Source organism: Prosopis cineraria, unplaced genomic scaffold (genome assembly GCF_029017545.1).
Source record: "Prosopis cineraria cultivar Desert tree isolate PC_DT_omini unplaced genomic scaffold, ASM2901754v1 PC1188, whole genome shotgun sequence".
Classification (NCBI taxonomy): domain Eukaryota; kingdom Viridiplantae; phylum Streptophyta; class Magnoliopsida; order Fabales; family Fabaceae; genus Prosopis; species Prosopis cineraria.
The window spans coordinates 1,946-21,542 of record NW_026556513.1 but is presented as its reverse complement, the minus strand read 5'-3'; the positions used below and the strand labels follow the sequence as shown (position 1 = coordinate 21,542).

Below are 19,597 nucleotides of genomic sequence, written 5' to 3'. Positions count from 1 at the left end.
ATTTATTGATTAAAATTATAAATGTGAATTCATTGATAAAAATACTATGGATTTATATTCAAATTTTTTTTTTCAGTAAGAAAGATAATACACCTAAGTGAGAAGATGATTAGCAGTAAAAATTTAGCAAAATGAATTTGATTAATTAAATTTTATATTTATTTTATTTATGTATAAATTTTTTAATTGCTAATTTTCCTTAAAATGTAAAATAAATAAATAAATATATATTATATGAATTTTAAATTGTTAAAAAAATTCTGATAAATTTTTGAGCGCCAGCCCTCCAAAAAATGAGATTGGGTTGGATTGAATTTTTTACCCTATTTTATTTGACAAACTGACCTAATCCAATTTATAAAAATGACAATTCGGATGGACTAACTTACGAGTTGACTTATAGCTCGTTTGCTTAGTATTGCAAATCCATATATGGAGTCTTTGCGTCGGACTTTTACTGATGATAATTATCAGTGTGTTTAAAATATTTGGCAAGCACATGTGTGGTCAAATCAAGCTGCAATTTAGATAAAAAAAAATAGACGAATCGATACTATGGTGATATAAAATCTAACCCAATATGATAAATCAGGTTCGAAACACCATTACAAACATGATCAAATCAGGGGCCACATGTAAAAATTAGGGTAAAACATAACCTGCTCCCAAAATTTCACTCAATAATTTACAATTTAATTCTTCTACTTTACTTGGTACATTAATCCAGTCTTTATGGTTTCAAAAATGTCAAATTAGTAAATGGTTCGTACTTGAATAGTTGGAATATTTATTTGTTGTTTATTTAGTCCACAATTGGTAAACGTCGTGCCCACCTGTCAAGTATACGTGAATTATATATTTCTTCTATTTAAAAATATAAGACAGTTTTTTTATAAAAAAATATAAAATATTAAAAAAAAAGATGTTAAAAAATATAATATATATGGGACAGGACTATTCTTTGATTCAAGTTTCCTTTGGATGGCATGTACATGAATCCAATTTTTTCCACACACTGTTTGATATGTTTTCCACACATATTTCCACACGCTCTTTCTAATTGAATATGTGTTATTTTTAAAAAATATTATTTCAGTTAATGGTATTAATTATCAATTTATCTGATAATTCTTTTGGATAATCTTGATGTAAAATTTAAATTATATATACACGGGGATGCCAAGAACTAGATGACTATCAAAACGAAACAAGCAAATTGAATTTTAATTATCGACGTAAGAGTGAAAGCCACATATGTTATAGTAAAATTTCCAAGTCGGCGGTACTGAAATTTGAAAAGGTAACAACTAGCAGTACGGAGAACGTTTAATTAGAAAGAAATTGACTTTATGAATAAGAAATGAACAATAAATTGTGTTTGAAATAAAAAGGTCCAACTCTACTCATCGTATACTGTGTGGACTGTGGAGGGACGAGGGCCAGCAAGATCTGGCAACTTATTTGATTATAATTGATAAAATATTATACACTCTTTCTTTTTTTTGTCAATCTTTACGTGTGATTTGTGTTCTCCGACGCTAAAATCAGTAGGATATGGGATTAGTTTTCGCACACATCAAGTTTGCAGAGAATTTGACAGCAAAATGAACACTTGGAATCCATTAAAAAATCCCACCAATGATCTATCAGAAGCCCATGTGAACAACGAGAAGGCTTTGATTAGGCCATGTTTGACTTAGGTTTCTGTTTTTTTAAAAAAAAAAAAATTAAATAACTTGTTTAAGTAAGTGTTTTGATTCAAATTTTTTTAAAACTGTTCTCAATTTTTTTTATTTTCTCAGGGTTGTTTTTGTTTACTTTCTTTGGTTTTAAAATCACACCATATTTAATTATTATAAATTATCTTTGACCATAATTAACCACTACCATAGACAACTGCTATTAATCATTTGCAAACACCAATACCAGCCAATTTTTTAATTTTAAAATTTATATAATTAAACATATTTCATTTTATTTTATTTAAAAATTTAAATTTAAAATTTATTTACAAAATAATTCTTAAAACAAAAAATAGAACAAAACCAAACAAGTTCTTAGACACACCCTCTCGACAATATTTTTACTCAATATTACGGGGAACGATTTCACCGTTCGCGATAAATTTTTTATCACTCTGATCAAGAATTTCCCCCCTAAAAAGTTACGCTTATGTGTACTAAAAAATAATAATTAACAAACGGACTTGTTCGACGAAAATTATACAAAAAAGAATAACTATTATTATTAAGTGAGATACTGCTATTAGTGGGGGAAATGAGAAGAATATCTCTTGTTGGGACGTTTAAGATTTCGGGCCAGGCCCATTGGACTCAGATATTTAAACGCCCACTGATGATAGAGTTGTCGTCCTAGTATCTTCTTTCTTGCTATGTTATATTTTCTTTAATTATTATGAGAAAGTAACTTCATGTTGTTTAATTAGTCTGGGATGGATTGGCCAAAGAAATTAAAGAGATTAAACTTAATTTTGTCCTCAAACTTCTCATGGAGAGTCTGCAAATCTTCTAAACTCAATTTAAAGTCATTTTTATTCTTAAATTGCTAAAATTTAATACATCATTGTCTTGTCATTCGCGTACTGCTTGTTGATTGTTAACTGCTCAGGTGGATATATTTTGTTGACTCCTTTTTTAGTCACGTGGCATCCAAGTGGATGCATTTCAAGATGATCCTTGTTAGGTTTTTTAAATCTCAAGGAGAAAATGATCATAAAAATCAAGTTTAAAACATTAGGTACTTTTAAGTAAATACTTTAAGAACAAAAGTGACCATGTTAAATTCTAGTTGGGCATCCATTTGAATGCCATGTGACTTAAAAAAAGTCAATAAGACTCAACCAACTTAATAAATAATTGTCAACAAACAATACATGAATGATAAGATAATGAAGAACTGAATTTTAAAAATTCAACAGCAAAAATAACCCAAAATCAAATGTAGGATGCCGGCCCATAGACCACGTGTGACATGTTTGAGAATAAAAATGGCCCTTGATCCAAATTGAAAATTAATTGGGATGTTGACATTGACATTAGTACACAAACCAAACACGACTTACCTACAAGCATCCACATTAAATTGCCTGGCACCGTATTTCTTCGTCCGCAGTCCGCACATCGGGCTTTTTTGTAACCCCCCGGAATTAAACTCCTAAATTAGAAGTCTTCGTCCTTTTATTAGTCAATCTCAAAGTCTACGTTAACATTTTCAATCAGACCAAAAAAAATTAACAATTTCAACGCATCTAAACATCAATTGTCGAATATATGTGTGTATATTTATTTTATTTTATTTTCAGCTTTGTTTATTTTATTAAGTAAATCATGCATATATTTGAATCTAGGATGTGGAGCATGTGCTTTTTATGGAGAGTCTGTTGAGCTCCACTGATTCATGATTTGTGAATTGTGTGGTTTCATATCAAATTTATGTCATATATAAAAATTGAATTTTGCATAATATAGATATATAGATGTGAAATTATCCTATTATATTATTGTGACGAAAATTATCATATTGTAAGTTGTTATAAGGATAAGGTTTGAACCCACAGCCTTAATTATTTCAATGGTATCGTGTTATGCACTTAAGTATTAGGTTTAAAGAGGATGACTCTTTCAATCTCATTTTTTTTCCATTCATATAATTTGGGAAAAACATAATTATTGGTTCCTCTAGTTTGTTGTGTTTACTATTGATGATCCCTATACTTTTTTTTAATGTTACAGGTCCCTATAGTTTTTTCCATCTGTATTGTTAATCGCTCCACTTTTGAACACACACAAAAGGATGATGATGTAGTACTAATGGTGTTAAATTAGAGCATTTGTTGTATAAAATAAAAGGCTTGACCCACAATGATAGGAAATTACTTTGCAACACTGGAAAGTACTATCATCATAATAGTCTTTGTCATAAAGCAACAGTTCTTTTTACACTTTATGCTAATTCAAATTGTTAACTCATTATATTTTAAACATGTTATATAAGAATTTTTATATGACAGGATATTAACTACCATATATGATCAATACTATATGATAAAAATATAACCGTCATACATATAAAGCGGGTTTATAAATGATAGTTCTTATTTGTCATATATAGGAAAAAACAATGTTATTTATGTTTTTTTTTTGTAGTTTGTATATTTTTTTGGAAACATGTTCTCTGTAACATCTTGAAAAATTTAACTTAAGGTTAATTGAGTTATTAAGGACAAATTAGACAATTAAAAGTTAACTTGAATTGAAAGATAATGTACGGATGACTAATAGCTCTATCGAACCCTAATTAGTGCTTAGAATTGGACTTTAGGTGGTATTGGGCCACATTTAGGCACAATTAGATGGATTATGTTCGAAACCTAAATTTTTGGTCTTTGACTGTAGCCAAAAGTTCCTTGGCTACAGCCAAAACTCAATTTTTAAGCTTCCAAATTCACATTTTAGCTCAAAAACTTAGAGGATTGAGTATGAGTGTGAAGGTGAATAAAGAGGGCTCCACTAGGGTTTATTGTGGGCATCTAATTAAGTCTATTTGAAGCTTCTAATTATTTGAGTAAGTGCCTGCAACCTTTTATTTTCGTCTCTTGTACATTTTCATCATTGTTTTTGAATAATTCTTTAGAAATTCAAAAGTGGGTTGTAATTTTGCCTAGAATTATGACTTCAAAGGGATTAATGGGTGTTTATTTAAGTGTCTAACATTTGAATTATGTTGCTAATAAATTTTTAGGATTTGAAAGTGAGGTTTGAAGTAAACCCTAAAGCTAATTAGTTGAGTTGAGAAGGTTATGAGTTATTAATAGTGTTGATTAGACTAATGAAAGTTTAAGTGAACTAATGAAACCTAAAAATAGATTTGATTGTGGGTAAATGACCACCATGGAATTTTTGAGTTTAAGCATTGATTAGAGTTAATTAAAAATAATTAGTCATTAATGAGTATTGATATGTTTCATTATAGATTGACTATTGTTAGTGTTATTGAGCTTACTAGAGGTTTCGTTTGATATTCATGGGTACTCTTGGTCGGTAAACCAAGAGTTAAGGCAACCAAAAATTTAAGTATAATATATCATTATGTTTCCACTTACACTTTAAGCATTATTATGGATGGCTTAAAATGAGTTTATGGATAAATATGTTGATTTCAAACTATTACCTAAATATGAAACATGACTCATTGTGATGAAGTGTTTGATAATTATATTTATATAGATGTTATTTGATATTTAAAATATAAATTGTGGTCTTTGATTGGCTATGAGTTGATTATATAATAGGCTATTGTAAACTATAATGTGGTATAAAATGTGATAAGCATGCAAGTTCTAAAAATTATGATAATGAATTACTATGATATGCATGAGTTTGGATTCGTATATGTTAATTGAACTTTCATGATCATAATGGGTGGGAGTTTACCTTAATATAGTAGAGCAATCATGAAAGCAATTATGAAAGAAAAATTCACGTGGTGTAGCCTCCAATGAGTTTGCGCATAGTCATTGGCATATTTTATTACTATATGTGCTTAATATTGCTGACAACTTACAGGTGCGGCATGGGTTGGGCACGATGCTTAGTATCACTGATCCTGGATTGGACAATGTGGGTAAGTACTTATGACACCTTGAAATTTGAGTAGAGGGAATCCATGGTCTGAGAGTGAGTATGGGAGCTTTTTGCCGGATGACCTTTTACAATTGGAGAGCAAGGCTAGTTCAGTCATATGGGCTAGACCTATATGAGATAATAGCTAGTCTATGGATTTGGTCAGATGATATAAGGAGTGCTATAAGGCAGTTGCATTTGATCATGTAAACCACATTATAAAGATGCATTGTGAATAATATTGGTTTGCCTTATATGATGTTAAATACTTAATTGTTGTGATTGCTATACTTTAATATACTTGATTAAATTACTTGGTCATTGAAATGTTTATCTCACTCCCGTAATTTAATGTTTACAGGTGAAGATTAAGTTAAGGGTAAAGGGAAGGCTTATGAAACTAGAAATTGAGTAATCAATTGTCATGTCTCTAATTTTATCTTTTATATGTAATTTGAATACAATACTTGCCAACTAAGGGTCTTTTATATTGACTTATGTTTATTTGAAGTCTACTTGCATTTGTAGTTTTAAATATTGAATTTAGTCATTTTAAAATTTTCTTAGCCATAGAAGGGTCCAAACCCTTAATCTGACCATGGTAGCGTGTCAAGATAGTTTGAACAAGTATATTTTGAAATGTTAGATGAGTTTAACATTTCTTGAATAATCATTTAGCTTGAATGCAAATAATTTCATTTTCACCCCTTTATTATGTGCTTTATGGTGGTTGGGTGATCAACTCTTTTATTAAGAGTTGTTTGATGATTGTGATTAGTTGAACAAGTATATTAGGACTTATTAAGTGTGGTTCAAGCCCTTATGTGGGTTAATGGCTTATGATTTTAAATTTGGACATTTGGTTGATGGTTTAGAAGTAAAATGTGAAATTATGGTTTTAAGTGTCCAAATTCTTCATCTGATGTCAGATTGACATGAAGCCAAAACCATTGCTAGATTATGAAATTATTGATGTGTGGACACTTGAATCACTTCAACTAGAGGTCTGAGTTAAAAGTTATGCACGTTGAAAGTTTATAATTGGGGAGCTATCGTGACAGTTGTTGTCATATCTTTAGCCGCGGCTAATAGGTTTTTAGCTGCAGCTAAAGGACTTCTCGAGACCATTTGGCCGCAGCCAAGAGATAATTGGCCATAGCCACAAACTTCAACTGAAAGTGTTGGCTATAACTTAACTTTCTCTGGCTGTAGCTAAATATCCCTGTTAAGCAAAAATGACCTTTTTTATCGCATTTTGACTTGTTTTCAATTCTAATTATTTTTCATACTTCCCAAACACTTTTTACTCTAATTTATAATGGTCAAATGACCTTTTAAACTCAATTTTAAGATTTAATTATTTATAAAATCTCATTTCTATGGGATTTTCTTACTTAGCCTTTTTGAGTTTGTATATAGTCAAAGTTGGTACTTTTCTTTTCATAACATCTTTTATTATTAAATTAATTATAAATATCATGGTAACTCTACCTTAAAGTTAAGTATGTGCTAATTATGTGTTTAAGAATTGGAGATTTTACATTCTCTCTTGTTAGATAATGGATTATTGATGTTTCTTCTAATTTCTTTAGGTGAAAATGTTTTTTGGCCAGCAAAAAATGAAGTTGTTAATTGTTAACAAAATTATATTAATTATTTCATGAGAATAATCTGCAGTAGGTTTGGTTGATTAGCATATAATACCGCTGTCGAGTAAGGAAATTAAAAATGAATGATCCACATATGAGAAAAAATTCGATCGTTATATAATTACAACATCGAGTTTTTGTTTAAAATCATGAGTAAATTAGAAAAGTCATTCCTGTAAGTAAGTAATTTCGTGAGAATGAATAAAAGAAATAAAAGAAATAAAAAAATAAAAAAAAATGAAAGCGATATACAGAGACTCATAAGAAAAAGTTGAAAGCCATAAATTTCAGGTTAACAACGTTCCATCTAGACAACAAACGGTGGATCTCTGTCAAAGGAAAGAAAAAAAGCTATGGACCAAGACATACAGTGACACCCGCGTGGGAGAAACGGAGGGCAATTGCTTCGATATGAAATAAGCAAAAATTACATTTATTTTTTTAATGAAAGTTGTAATTGCTCTCCATAAAAAATTAATTTCCCCACACTCTCTTCAGAATTATTAAGTATCTATAGATTTAAAAATATTATTTATTCTTATATTTATTATAAAAATAAATTTACAATACAAATGAAAATAAGATATATATTTTTTAATTTCTTATACAATTTATTTATATATTAATTTAATTAACATTTAGAATTATATTTCAATATTTGGTAAAAATATTGCCTCCACTACTAAATTTTCTGGTCCTGTCACTGGATCAATATGAAATTTGGATAGCTGCGTAAATTTTATTTAAGAATTCACATGAAATAATATTTTTTAAACTTTTTTGAAAACCATATTTTAAAGATTAAGGATATTATTGACATTTTTCTTTTTGAAATCATTCTTAGTGGTTTTTATTTCATGATGATAATGTTCTATATGTAAAATTTATTAGCGAAGAACCATTTGGTTGACCCGGCGCCAACATACCCCCTTAATGGGTAGGATGAGGGTTTCTAGCTCACTATATAAATGATAATTTAAAAAGAAATAAGACTTATGTATTTAGCCTACTAAACATAAGAAAGTGGCCAACCACATGTTTCGAACAAAGATTAATAATGATTTTAATAAGAGGATACTTGTACAAAATTAAAAAAAAATTAAGAAAAACTAAGGAAAACTAATGCAACAGCCAGCGGAATATTAGTATCATATAACAAATCAAGCATGGTTGAGAATTAATAATAAGTCGTTCTTAAAAAAAAGAATTAATAATAAGTCAATTTGTTAGTGTCAACATCACTGCAGAAAATTTGCAGATTGAAAGACTTCGACTTATAAACTCGCATCTTCTATGGAACCTTGGTCCATTCATAAAAATACTAGTCAATTACATGACTTGGTCTCTCAACTTTAAGTTTGTCGCATATATAATTTGGTCTCTAAACTTTAATTTAGAGTTAGTGTAACTCAATCTCTATATGTAATCTTAATTCAGTTAAAATTTAATATCTAAATTTTAATTTTGTACAACTTAGTTCTTATAGTTTAATTTAACAATTTAAAATACTAGTTTCTAAAGTTTCAAGAAATAATTTTAGTCTTTATTTTTTAATCTCATTTATAAATCACTTTCAACGTGCTTTACTGAAATTAAGAAAAAATTTAAAACTGATTAATTATCTAAAAATTTAAAAAGTTTTTAACTTTACCTCTATCAAATATACATATTTTAATACCATATTTTCTCTCTTCATATTTAATAGAGGGTAAAAGAAAAATTTTATCATAAATATTCAATTATATGACTTATAAATACGACAAAAAAATTCTCTCTCTACCCTATAAAAAGTACCAGAACAAGTATAATTTTATTTTTAAAAAATGGTTAAAATTATAGGATTTGAATTGTATCATATCAAAATTCAAGGATTGAATTTCATTGAGTCAGAATTTAAAATTTGATAATTAAATCTAAGCTACAAGACCGACTGGTTTTTTCAAAACTTATAAAATATCTTATTTTGTCTATTTAATGGATACACACACACACACTGAATTGTGAAAGGAAATTAAACTGGGTGTAAACTGGCGCAGTATCATTTTCTTACGGGTCATCTGTATTTGAAATGGTCTTGGTCTGCTCGTGATGGTTTACTACAAAGAAATGGTCCATGTCCGTATTTGAGGGACCTATGGACATCATCGGTTTGTCTATAACTGCCAGTCTTCACTACGTACGTGTTGAATCTGGCAATGGCCGAGCTTCAACGTCTTCCATGTAGAACATACACACCACAAAAAAAAGACAAGCTAAAATATCTAAACACATAAATTACATACAAATATTAATTATGGACTTAAAATCATGATTCAATTTTCATAAAAATGTCCCCACACCCTTATACATGTCAAGATCAATTATGAACCAAAAACCATGATTTTTAAAATAAAATTTAATTATATGATTTTTGAATTAATTTTTAGGAAAAAGTTTAAATTGAAAAGCATGTAAAATATATAATAGCTTGACATAAGATAACTATAATTTTGGGTTTCTATTTGATTTTAGCATATATAAAAGTATTTGTATTTTTAAAAAAAATTATGATTTTGGGTTTATATAGCATGTAATTTGAATTGGTTTAGATTTTATACATGTTATACTGATTAATCTTTAGTGGTTATAATATTTGAAGGTTAAAAATGTAGTTCCAATATAACTAATGATCGAAGTTTCTATATCAAGAAAGTGGAAAAAGAATTTTTTATTTATTAATTTTGTGATAATACAATAAACTATTAGCTAGAAAAAATCTAACAATAAACACTTTTGAGCTTAAATTGGAGGATAAAATAAAACCAATCTCTATCAATTTCCGTGTATTACCATTGTATACAGGTGAGATTCTTTCCCCTTCCTTTCGTCTTCTCTTCCATTTTTTTCCCTATTTAATTATTAGATCAAAATTTAGATGGTTCAGATTTAATTTCTTAAAAAATTATTATTAAAATTTTATAAAAAATATAAATAATAAAAATTAAACTGCTAAAATTTAAACCTGAAAAATAAAAAATTAGCAATAGGATGGGAAGGAAAGATGAGAAAATATTCTCCTATCATGACACCACATACAAATTTTTTTGATACAGTAATTTAATTGATTGAAGTTCGAGTAGCGGCAACGCAAGAGTTTGAACTAGTTGGAGCATAAATTATATAGGATATAAAAATAATAAAAAAGGTTTTATATGTATAATAAATATTTAGTTTTGTGAAATAATATAGGAAGAGTAAACTAAAATTAAAATGTTGTTTCAAAAAAAATCTTAATTTAAGTATAATGGATTCAAAAATTTAAAATCTATTGATCTTGAGTGCAATATATAAAAGACTCAAATTTTTTTGAACCCAAATATATTTTAGCCTGGGTCCAATGAACTCAAAACTATCAGGGTAACGGAGATAAATTTTTAAAAATTTCACCTACTAACCCCTATTGTTTGAATATTGTCAAGCACAATTGAGATAGGTCTTTCAAAGGCCTTTTTCCCTTGCAATCACACGAACCTAAACACGAAACCTTGTACTTAAGCATCCCTTCCACCACTAGAACCCAATATACAGTGCGCCATGCACAAATCTAAAATGACTTCATTTCACTTAATGCAATACATAACATGAGATGAAAGTAATACCATGAAATTAATCAACACACAGGTAGAAGTAATTATCTCCCTATTTTTGTTTAGAATGAAAACTTGCAATCCGGACTCAATTATATTGGTACTCATAATACAAACATAGGAATATTGTCTCTTTCTCTCTCTCTCTGCGTCTCCGATCACATGACGGAGCAGCTATTATCAGTAGGGTATTGTTCACAAATATAAGGGGGACAAGGAGGCCCATAGTAACACCAAGCCAATTCCTCAGGCTTCTTCTCTTTCTTCTCCTTCACTTCTTCCACACTTACAATGGTGGCCGACCTGAACTTCTTCCTCAGTTTCTTAGCCAAACACACCGGATCCACGTCTTCTCCGACGACCACCACACGATCCCTATCTTCTCCGTCTAGTGCCACCGAATTCACCCGACCTGCATGCACAATGCATGAAATATCATATACTAATTAATAATACTAGATCGAATTGAAAAAGATTTACTTCATGCATGCAAGAATATAATCACCTTTAGCCATTGATGCGATCTTCATGGCCTTGCTTCTGCAATCCTCACAGCGCATGGGCACACGTTTGACTATCTTTTGCTGCAATAATATATTAGAACTCAAAGTTCAGTTATCAAGCTAGCTAGCGTTTGATGAATACAAAACTATAAACACACACACACACACACACACACAAATTATCATTGGTTTCACCTTCATGCTTCATAAAGCGTTGATGTTGCTTGGTACACTAAACTTATAATCAAGCGTCTTGGTTGGGTTATGTGCGTGATCAGAAAGTGTGTGATACTTTGATGGGTTTCACACCCACACACATACAGAGACACACACATATATAGAGAGAGAGAAAGAGAGAGAAGGCGCGCGGTTGGAATATTAACTTCTTGTTTAATTGGTCTACAATTGCTACGTAAACGTCGTGCCAGTCCGCCAAGAAATGTAAAGCTTGTATGTATTAAGAGACTATTCAAACAGGCTACTTGTTACTTGCAATAGAGTCAACGTCAACCATGACAAAAACTTCCACATAATTTGTATATTAACCACCAGTTCCTAGGAATTGAAAAAAAAAAAAAAAGAGGTAATCCATTACCTACGACTTAATTTTAGTAAGCTTAATTTGTTGTTTTGATTTTTTTATATATAATGTGTTGGTTGATAAACTATCCATTTAAATTCTGTCTACTTTATGATTTAATATATGCTGGTATTATCGCATCCAACATTTGAAATTCTAAACGCTGTGTATTTGATGAAGATGGTTTAAATTTTAACCTTTTCATAAGAAACAAAGGATAAGAATAGTATTTTAATTACTCATCACTTGAGACTAGTTCATGCGATAGCCAAACAAAAAGTTGAAAACGTTTTACTGTGAAAAGAAGTACTTCAACGTGATGATTTGGTTCGAGTTCTAGGTAAGCGACCATTCCAGACCTGATGCTCCCCAATCATGGCGATGGGAAAGACGAAAGGGAGAGCAATGAAAATTATAATTACTTCCATTTTTAAAAAATTGCAAAAGTGAAATTAAAAAATGTAAATCAATTTTGTTTCATATTTTACATCCTTTTATAAAAATTTTATACAAAACATTCTATGCATCCACGCTATATATTTTATCAACTCGAGTCGTGAAAACAGGAAGGAAAATAATTACATCAGCAAACATAACTTTTATGTTTCTTAATCTTCAAACATAAGCTAGGCAAACTCAAACTCTAATACACACCAAACCATTAGGAAAAGGCTAAATTGAAAAACTTAAGTATTTGGTCTCTATAGTTTTAATTTAATTATAACTCAATCTTTATAATTTTGATTAAGTTGTAATTCAATACCTAACTTTAATTAGGTACAACTCTGTTTTTACAGTTTTAATCATTTAGAATATGGGTCAATATATTTTAGAAAATAAAATCATCAAAATTGAAATTATGTTAAAATTTATGGACTAATATTTTAAATTATGAAATCTTTTAATCTTTAGAAAGATTATAAAGATTAAAATTTTAAAATAATTTTACTCTTTATAATTTTATTTTTTAAAATAAAGGGACTAATATCTTAAATGATTAAAATAATAGGGACTGACTTATACTGAGTTAAAGTTTAAAGAATGAGTTAAAATTGAATCAAAAATATAGGACCAAATAATTAATTTTTTTCTATGTAATAATATTTCAAATACTTAGTGAGAACTGAGAACGAATCTCACAAAACTGATAAACAACAACTGAATATGAAAGCCAAGGTAATGATCAAATCTTGCAACATATACACATTGCATACAAGTACTTATCAACTAAGGGCCTGTTTGGTTAGTAGAAAGGATAAGAGTGAAATGGATTAAAAAATATAGCCAACAATGTAGCATTAACAAAATTAGTTCCAAACAGAAGGTATACAGGACATGCAAATATTTACCAAACGATGAATGCATCAGAAGGGTTAAACCCTGATACAAGTCCTTACGAGAAGTCACAAGGCTTATTTCCTTCAATTTTTGGTAGCTCGATCTCTCCTTTCAATGTCAGATTAGTTATTATTTGTGAAGGCATTTCTCAAAGGTGAAACTTTATGAGAATTTTCAAATTTTGGATCTCAGTGGGCACCTCCACCAACTGTGGACACCCCATCAATTGCAAAGTTTCCTGAACAGGCAATGCTCCTTTCTCTATATTTAAGGCCATCAAGTTTTTCAAGCTCTCTAATTCCAAATTCTTCAGCCATTTAAACCATCATTCTTTGAAATGAAGCTCCTCACCTTCATATGATTTCCGAAGTTGAAGTTCCTTCAAACTTGGTAAGTTTTCAAGTACAGAAAGTGGATCTTTCTTTAGTCCTGAGAAACTCAGTCTCAACTTTTCCAGAGATTCAAGTTCAAGAATCTAGTTTGGTAGTCTCTCTATGCGAGCGTCCAAGTAAAGGCGCTGCAACTTCTGAGGAGGTTTATTTAATGGCTCTAGCTCAATAACTTCACGTTCTTCTGCACCACAAATACTCAGTGAACAAAGTTGGCTCATGGTCTCTATTGAATAGCATAGTAGCTTCACTTTGTGTCTTCTTAGCCCTGTAATGGACAACCTTCTCATATTATTCAAAGTCTTCAAATCATTGATCACCACACCCCCATCATCAGCTACATCAATTGCTGTAAGTTTCTCCAGAGCCCTTAAGCACCCAATTCCTTCAGGTACTTTTGCTCCTCTGAAACTTGAGATTGAGCGATTTGTCCCATGCTCCAAATAATTTGTTATCAGAGAACGTAGTTTGATGAGCTTGTAAATCTCTTTAGGCAATTCTCGAACATGAGTATATTTTAGATCCAAATATTCTAGATTTTGAAGCTTCTTAATGAACATGGGAATGGTCTTAATTGTTGTTCTTCTAAGACTTAGATATTTCAGAAGAAGTAAATTTCCAGCTGCTTCGGGAAGATAATCTATACATGAACCTTCAATGTCTAATCCTATTAAGAGATGAAAACTTAAGAGCATTGACTCTAACACAGGATTTGGTAACCTTGCCATGTTAAACACAAGACAAGACCTCACTTTTTTATAATTTCCTGTGCTTTGTGGATCATCAGGGCTGATGTCTTGGATTGATAGACGTCTGGCTGATGCATGGGATTTAAATTCTTCCTCCCTCGTTTTCAAATGACAAAAGTTCATCTCCTGACATGTACTAAGAATAAGGTCATGCATTAAGTAATGGATTCGCCAAATTCGAACTCTACCAGAAGGAGACACATCCAATGCTTTAACCAAACCCTCACATATTAGTTCATCTAAATACTCTTCAGCAACTTCTTGCAATGTTGTTATATCTGCATTGCCATTTTGCATTACTAGACCCTTTGTTATCCATAAATTGATGAGTCTAGCACATCTGATATAGTGATCTTTTGGAAGAAGACCAAAATACAAGAGGCACGATTTCAGGTGGTAGGGAAGATCATTATAACTTTCTAACAAGACCTTATGATAGAAGAGTTTCAAAGCATTGTTCCCATCCAGTGGTTGTAGCTCATGGACGTGAGTTGGGGCAAAACATTGGCAAAATTCTGCAACGCCTTTATCCCTAGCGGTAATTATTACTTGACTACTATTGTTGTAGTATGGTAATGCAGGTTCAACCATTTTCCAGAAGTCTATATCTCTTACGTCATAAAAAACAATCATATATCTCCTTCCACACAGGTATTTTCTGATTTCACTAATCAATTCAACATCCATGAATTCATTAATTTCTACATCACCATTTCTGTTGCTGCCATACACATTTTGGAAGCTTTGCACCATAATCTGTAATAGCTTCCTTCCTTTTAGCGAATGAGAGACAGTGATCCAAGTATGAAAATCGAAAGATCTTTCCTCTTTTTGCTTGTTGTATACATAATTCACAATAGCTGTTTTACCTTGAAACGACAGTAAATACATAGTGATGTTAGAGATATGTAAGTGAAGGCTGTTTTGGTTTATTCAATATTTTTGCATTAATTGTACCACCAGTCAACAAAGAAAACTGTAGAATGAAGGTTTATTGTACTTACCCAATCCACCTTCACCAAACATTGAAAATATTGTGAGCCTATTCTATCTATTCAAGAGCCAGTCGACAAGCCTTTCCTTAGTTTTATCAACGAGCTCATCAACTTCATACATGTAAGGAGTAGTATGTGGAGTGTTACGTCTTGTACTAATCTCTGTTCCAATGAGAATGTCTATTGAACATTGGATGAAGTGTAAAATCTGTCTTGTTTGATCGAGTCTGACTAATAATTCTCTGAGGTCTCTAACCTCATTAATCACAGACACTATTTTCTCAACTGCATCCTGAGGTATTATGGTTCTGACAAAGCGACCGATGCTCCTAACTACTCCGGCGAGTCATAATTTTGCTGGCTCCGTTTTGCCACTTGAACGATTGTTCATCGATCACGTCTTGAAAGCAAAAAGCAATGTTTCTCACTCGATTGACCAATCCTTTGACCAAGTTTCTGGCATCCAATGCCCCTCCTGGCTTTTGGTCGACCTGTCTTAAGAAAGAGTTGATCAAGTTCAAGTGATCTTTGATGAAGGTTACTTTGCCGCGCTGGACTTCCGTCTCTGGGGATTGGTACCAGCAGTCTGTCGATTGCCATTTTTACTGCCCTAGCAATCATCTCTGTTCTACTTCCCATTTAATCTGCCATCTATCAAACTTTGAATGCAATGATGATCTGAATCCAATTGTGGAGAGAAATAATAAGTACGAACGAAAGGTTACGACAAAGCAAATAAGACGGGCAGAGATCGATGAAATTTGAGTTTAGCGAGTGTCGATATATTATTATGATTATTTATTATAATCTTATTATATTAATTTTAATTATATTGATATAATATTATGGATATCATTAAGTGATGGGATATCATACAGATAATAAAATATCCTAGTGTAGTAGCTCGCAAATTAGCTGATTGCATTTAGATTACAATTTATCCAAATCTAAATAATCAAATTAAATATTTCTGGTTCACAAAATAGAGATTAATAGATTGTGTAATATTAAATAAATTGTTTAATTATTTTATGTCAAGATTTCTAATTATAAATACAAAGGTGGGATGTGTTTCTTAACTAACATTCAATCGTGCGTTTTAAATTATAAAATTAATTATATTTTAAAATGAAAATATAATATACATAAAAATTTGAAACACCTGATCACATAATAAATTGTAAAATTTTATAACTATAAATTAAAAATATATTCATAATAAAATTATGAAGATAATTATTAACAGAAATATAACAGATGCTTCTAAATTTTATCTGTTTTGGTGAACTCTAAATTTTTTTATATTTGAAACTAAAAACACTTATTTGCTCATTTTTAACAAAAATGAGCAAATAACTTACAACCAAACAAGAAGAAAATACGAAGCAACATTTGAAATGGGCCAGAATTCTTAGTTTAGTAAAAAGATATCGGTTTTTACTGGTACATGAAATGGGCCTCCTTCTTATAGGCCCAAAAAATGGGCCTCTAAATTTTTGGTGAATGAACGAAACTCTTTTTAGAAGACTTCCTTACGTTGGGCCGGTCTAAGAAAGTGAATGACCCAACTCTTGTTTCCCATTTTTATATGTTACTGCAGATTGGTGAGAGTTTTTGCAGTGGACTTTATTGATAATTTGGTTTGTTTAAAATATCTAGCAAGAAATGTGTTAAAGCTGCAATTTACATAAATATAAACGGATCAAGGATGTGATGGAATAAAATTAAAGGATAAGTAACTAAAATATTGAATTTAAAACAGAACATACAAATCACACTAGCTTATAACCACGATATATATGAAATCTTGAAATTATAGTTCAATCTTATATTGGAACTTCTGAATTCAGTAAGTAACAGAGATGGAGATTAAATGATATTTATATATAAAAAAAATTAAAGTAAAACACTTGTACTTTGATATAATATTTTTAACATTTCAATTGTTCATTTGGTTATAATGTGTCGGAATATTAATCATAGTTAATTGTTAGCCTAAACCTATATAAAGGAGAAGAGTTAGGTATTTAGGTAAGAGAGTTTAATCCTACCTAAGAGAGGAAGGTTAACATAATCATCACCTCATGTTAGTCCCCATGTTTAGGATTTGTCCATCACTCAAACTTGTTTTATTTGGTTTGTAATCTTTCAAAGTGAAGGAATGTTGTATTGATTGTAATCATCATTTGAATTCATTAATGGAAGGTTTTCATCAATTTTTTTCTCCACTTTGATTTTTCAACATAGTAGGTTAATATTGTTTCAACATTTCAATGAAATATAAATAACCAAACCGCAGAAAGAATTATTCTAATTGAATAATCAAATAACTAGAGTTCCCAGAATGGTTGGATGGCAAGTAATCAATGACTTTTTTTACGTATCATTTTTACTCCAAATAAAAGTAAAACTAATCTGAAAAGAAAACTATGTCATAACAAATATTGCATTTAGGAGTAAATTTTGAACATTATGTGTTAATCTGAAAATTGAATTGCTCAAGAAATTTTTTTTAATCTCCTTATGCATAGATAATTAAAGAAGGAAAATAAAAACAAAATTAGAGGTTTGAATTAAAAGTAAAATTTAGATGATATTCCGATTTATAAGAATATAGATTCAAATCCTGTTATTCAAGTGAGAAATTTATCATTTTAAATTTTTATTATATTGCAAAAAGAAATATACAAATCATTCATTAGCAAGATCTTTATATCGGCAGCGGATTTAATCTCAAGCAGTTGTCCACGAGATTATTTTATTAATCAATTCTTTTTTCGTAAAAGGAAATTCCTGGTGGAGTTGGCCGACTTCCAGTCGTTTTATCATTCAAATAGATATACCTACATTATTCATTTTAAAAAAATTCTCATGTTAAAATTCAAATCATCCTGATAAGATAGGAGTAGTATCTTTTCTAATTATAAGAATAAAAAAGTATCTATATTAATTAGACTAATTTTTGTGAGCAAAAAATTAAAACAAACATTTAACTAAATAAATATAAACATTTCTTTTAAAAAGATTAATTATCCATGTGCTACCTCCAAATATTAACTTTAATGTTGTGATTGGTTCGCAGAGAAAAAAAAACAAAGAAGAGAAAATGAAGAGAAGAGAAAAGTGGAGGGTGTAATTTTCTCTCATTATGCTAGCTAACAAAAGAAAACAAGAGGGAAAGAAAATTATTATTTATATAAACAATAATAACCTTATTATTTATAAAATATTTATATAATAAAATTTAATATTTTAACATATTGTATATATTATAATTTTTATCATATATTATTGACTAAACAAAAACATAACTAAAAATTATGTTATCCAACGTGGACAAAAAAATATTTTATCCAATTTTTAATTTTATTATTAAATTATTTAATATATAATAATCTTAAAATTTAAAAGTACACCCAAATATAAGGTATTTAATTGAAAATTTACATAAAAATTTAGAATTAGCATTTATTGATTAGTTTAAAAATTAAATATATTAATTGTTTAATAAAAGTTCATGATCAAAATGTAACTATATTACAAAGATCATAATAAAAATAGACGGAAGCAAGAGGTTGCATAAAAAAAAAATTAGTGGATAAATTTAAGAATAAAATTTTTCTTCCAAAATCTCCTCATGTTGGAGAGAAAACTTGGAAGTAAAAATATGTGAGCCCCACATATATTTTTTTTTTTTCTTTTCTCTCTTGCCAAGCATAGGATAACATTGCTTCATTTGGGTTTAACCTTTTCAACAAAATAGCTTAATTATTTGATTAGAATTGGTACAGGCTTATACGCTCTTCATTTCTTTGTGTCAGTTTTTATGTGGAATTTGTATTCTCCAACACCAAATTAATAAGTAGAAAATATTATTTTTTGTCTTTAAACTTTTTTAATTATCAATTCAATCTGTAAATGTTAAATTATAACAATTCAATCATCATATATTTTTACCAAAAAATTACATCTAGATCCCACATAGAAAAATTTATTATTAAGATGTCTCATAAAATTTGTAAAATATTTTCAAGTCTTAAGTTATATGTATTTACAGCTTGATTAAAGGTAATGACAACTTGACAACGGCTATTGACAACTTACAAGAAAAATTATAATTGATAAT

The 19,597-nt window shown here is 29.6% G+C and overlaps 2 protein-coding genes across 2 annotated transcripts; both read right to left on the bottom strand.

Annotated features, from left to right (window-relative positions):
• Positions 1-10,911: 10,911 nt before the first annotated feature.
• On the bottom strand, positions 10,912-11,715 carry LOC129299522 (heavy metal-associated isoprenylated plant protein 41-like). The gene is made up of 3 exons (XM_054938000.1): positions 11,616-11,715; positions 11,423-11,501; positions 10,912-11,329 (listed from the first exon to the last, which is right to left on the bottom strand). The coding sequence occupies exons 1-3, from the start codon at positions 11,619-11,621 to the stop codon at positions 11,076-11,078; spliced, it is 339 nt and encodes a 112-aa protein (XP_054793975.1). The 5' UTR covers positions 11,622-11,715; the 3' UTR covers positions 10,912-11,075.
• Positions 11,716-13,813: 2,098 nt separating this feature from the next.
• On the bottom strand, positions 13,814-16,110 carry LOC129299519 (disease resistance protein Pik-2-like). Its single transcript, XM_054937994.1, has 2 exons — positions 15,900-16,110; positions 13,814-15,345 (listed from the first exon to the last, which is right to left on the bottom strand). The coding sequence occupies exons 1-2, from the start codon at positions 16,108-16,110 to the stop codon at positions 13,814-13,816; spliced, it is 1,743 nt and encodes a 580-aa protein (XP_054793969.1).
• Between the last annotated feature and the right edge of the window lie 3,487 nt (positions 16,111-19,597).

What these genes read in the sequence shown, in the direction of transcription:
- LOC129299519 (XM_054937994.1), bottom strand. Translation starts at nt 16,110, where the DNA reads ATGGGAAGTAGAACAGAGATGATTGCTAGGGCAGTAAAAATGGCAATC. An exon ending in TCAAAGGATTGGTCAATCGA is followed by an intron (nt 15,346 to 15,899) that starts GTGAGAAACATT and finishes TGTCGTTTCAAG; the next exon opens with GTAAAACAGCTATTGTGAAT.
- LOC129299522 (XM_054938000.1), bottom strand. An exon ending in GATCGCATCAATGGCTAAAG is followed by an intron (nt 11,330 to 11,422) that starts GTGATTATATTC and finishes TTGTGCATGCAG; the next exon opens with GTCGGGTGAATTCGGTGGCA.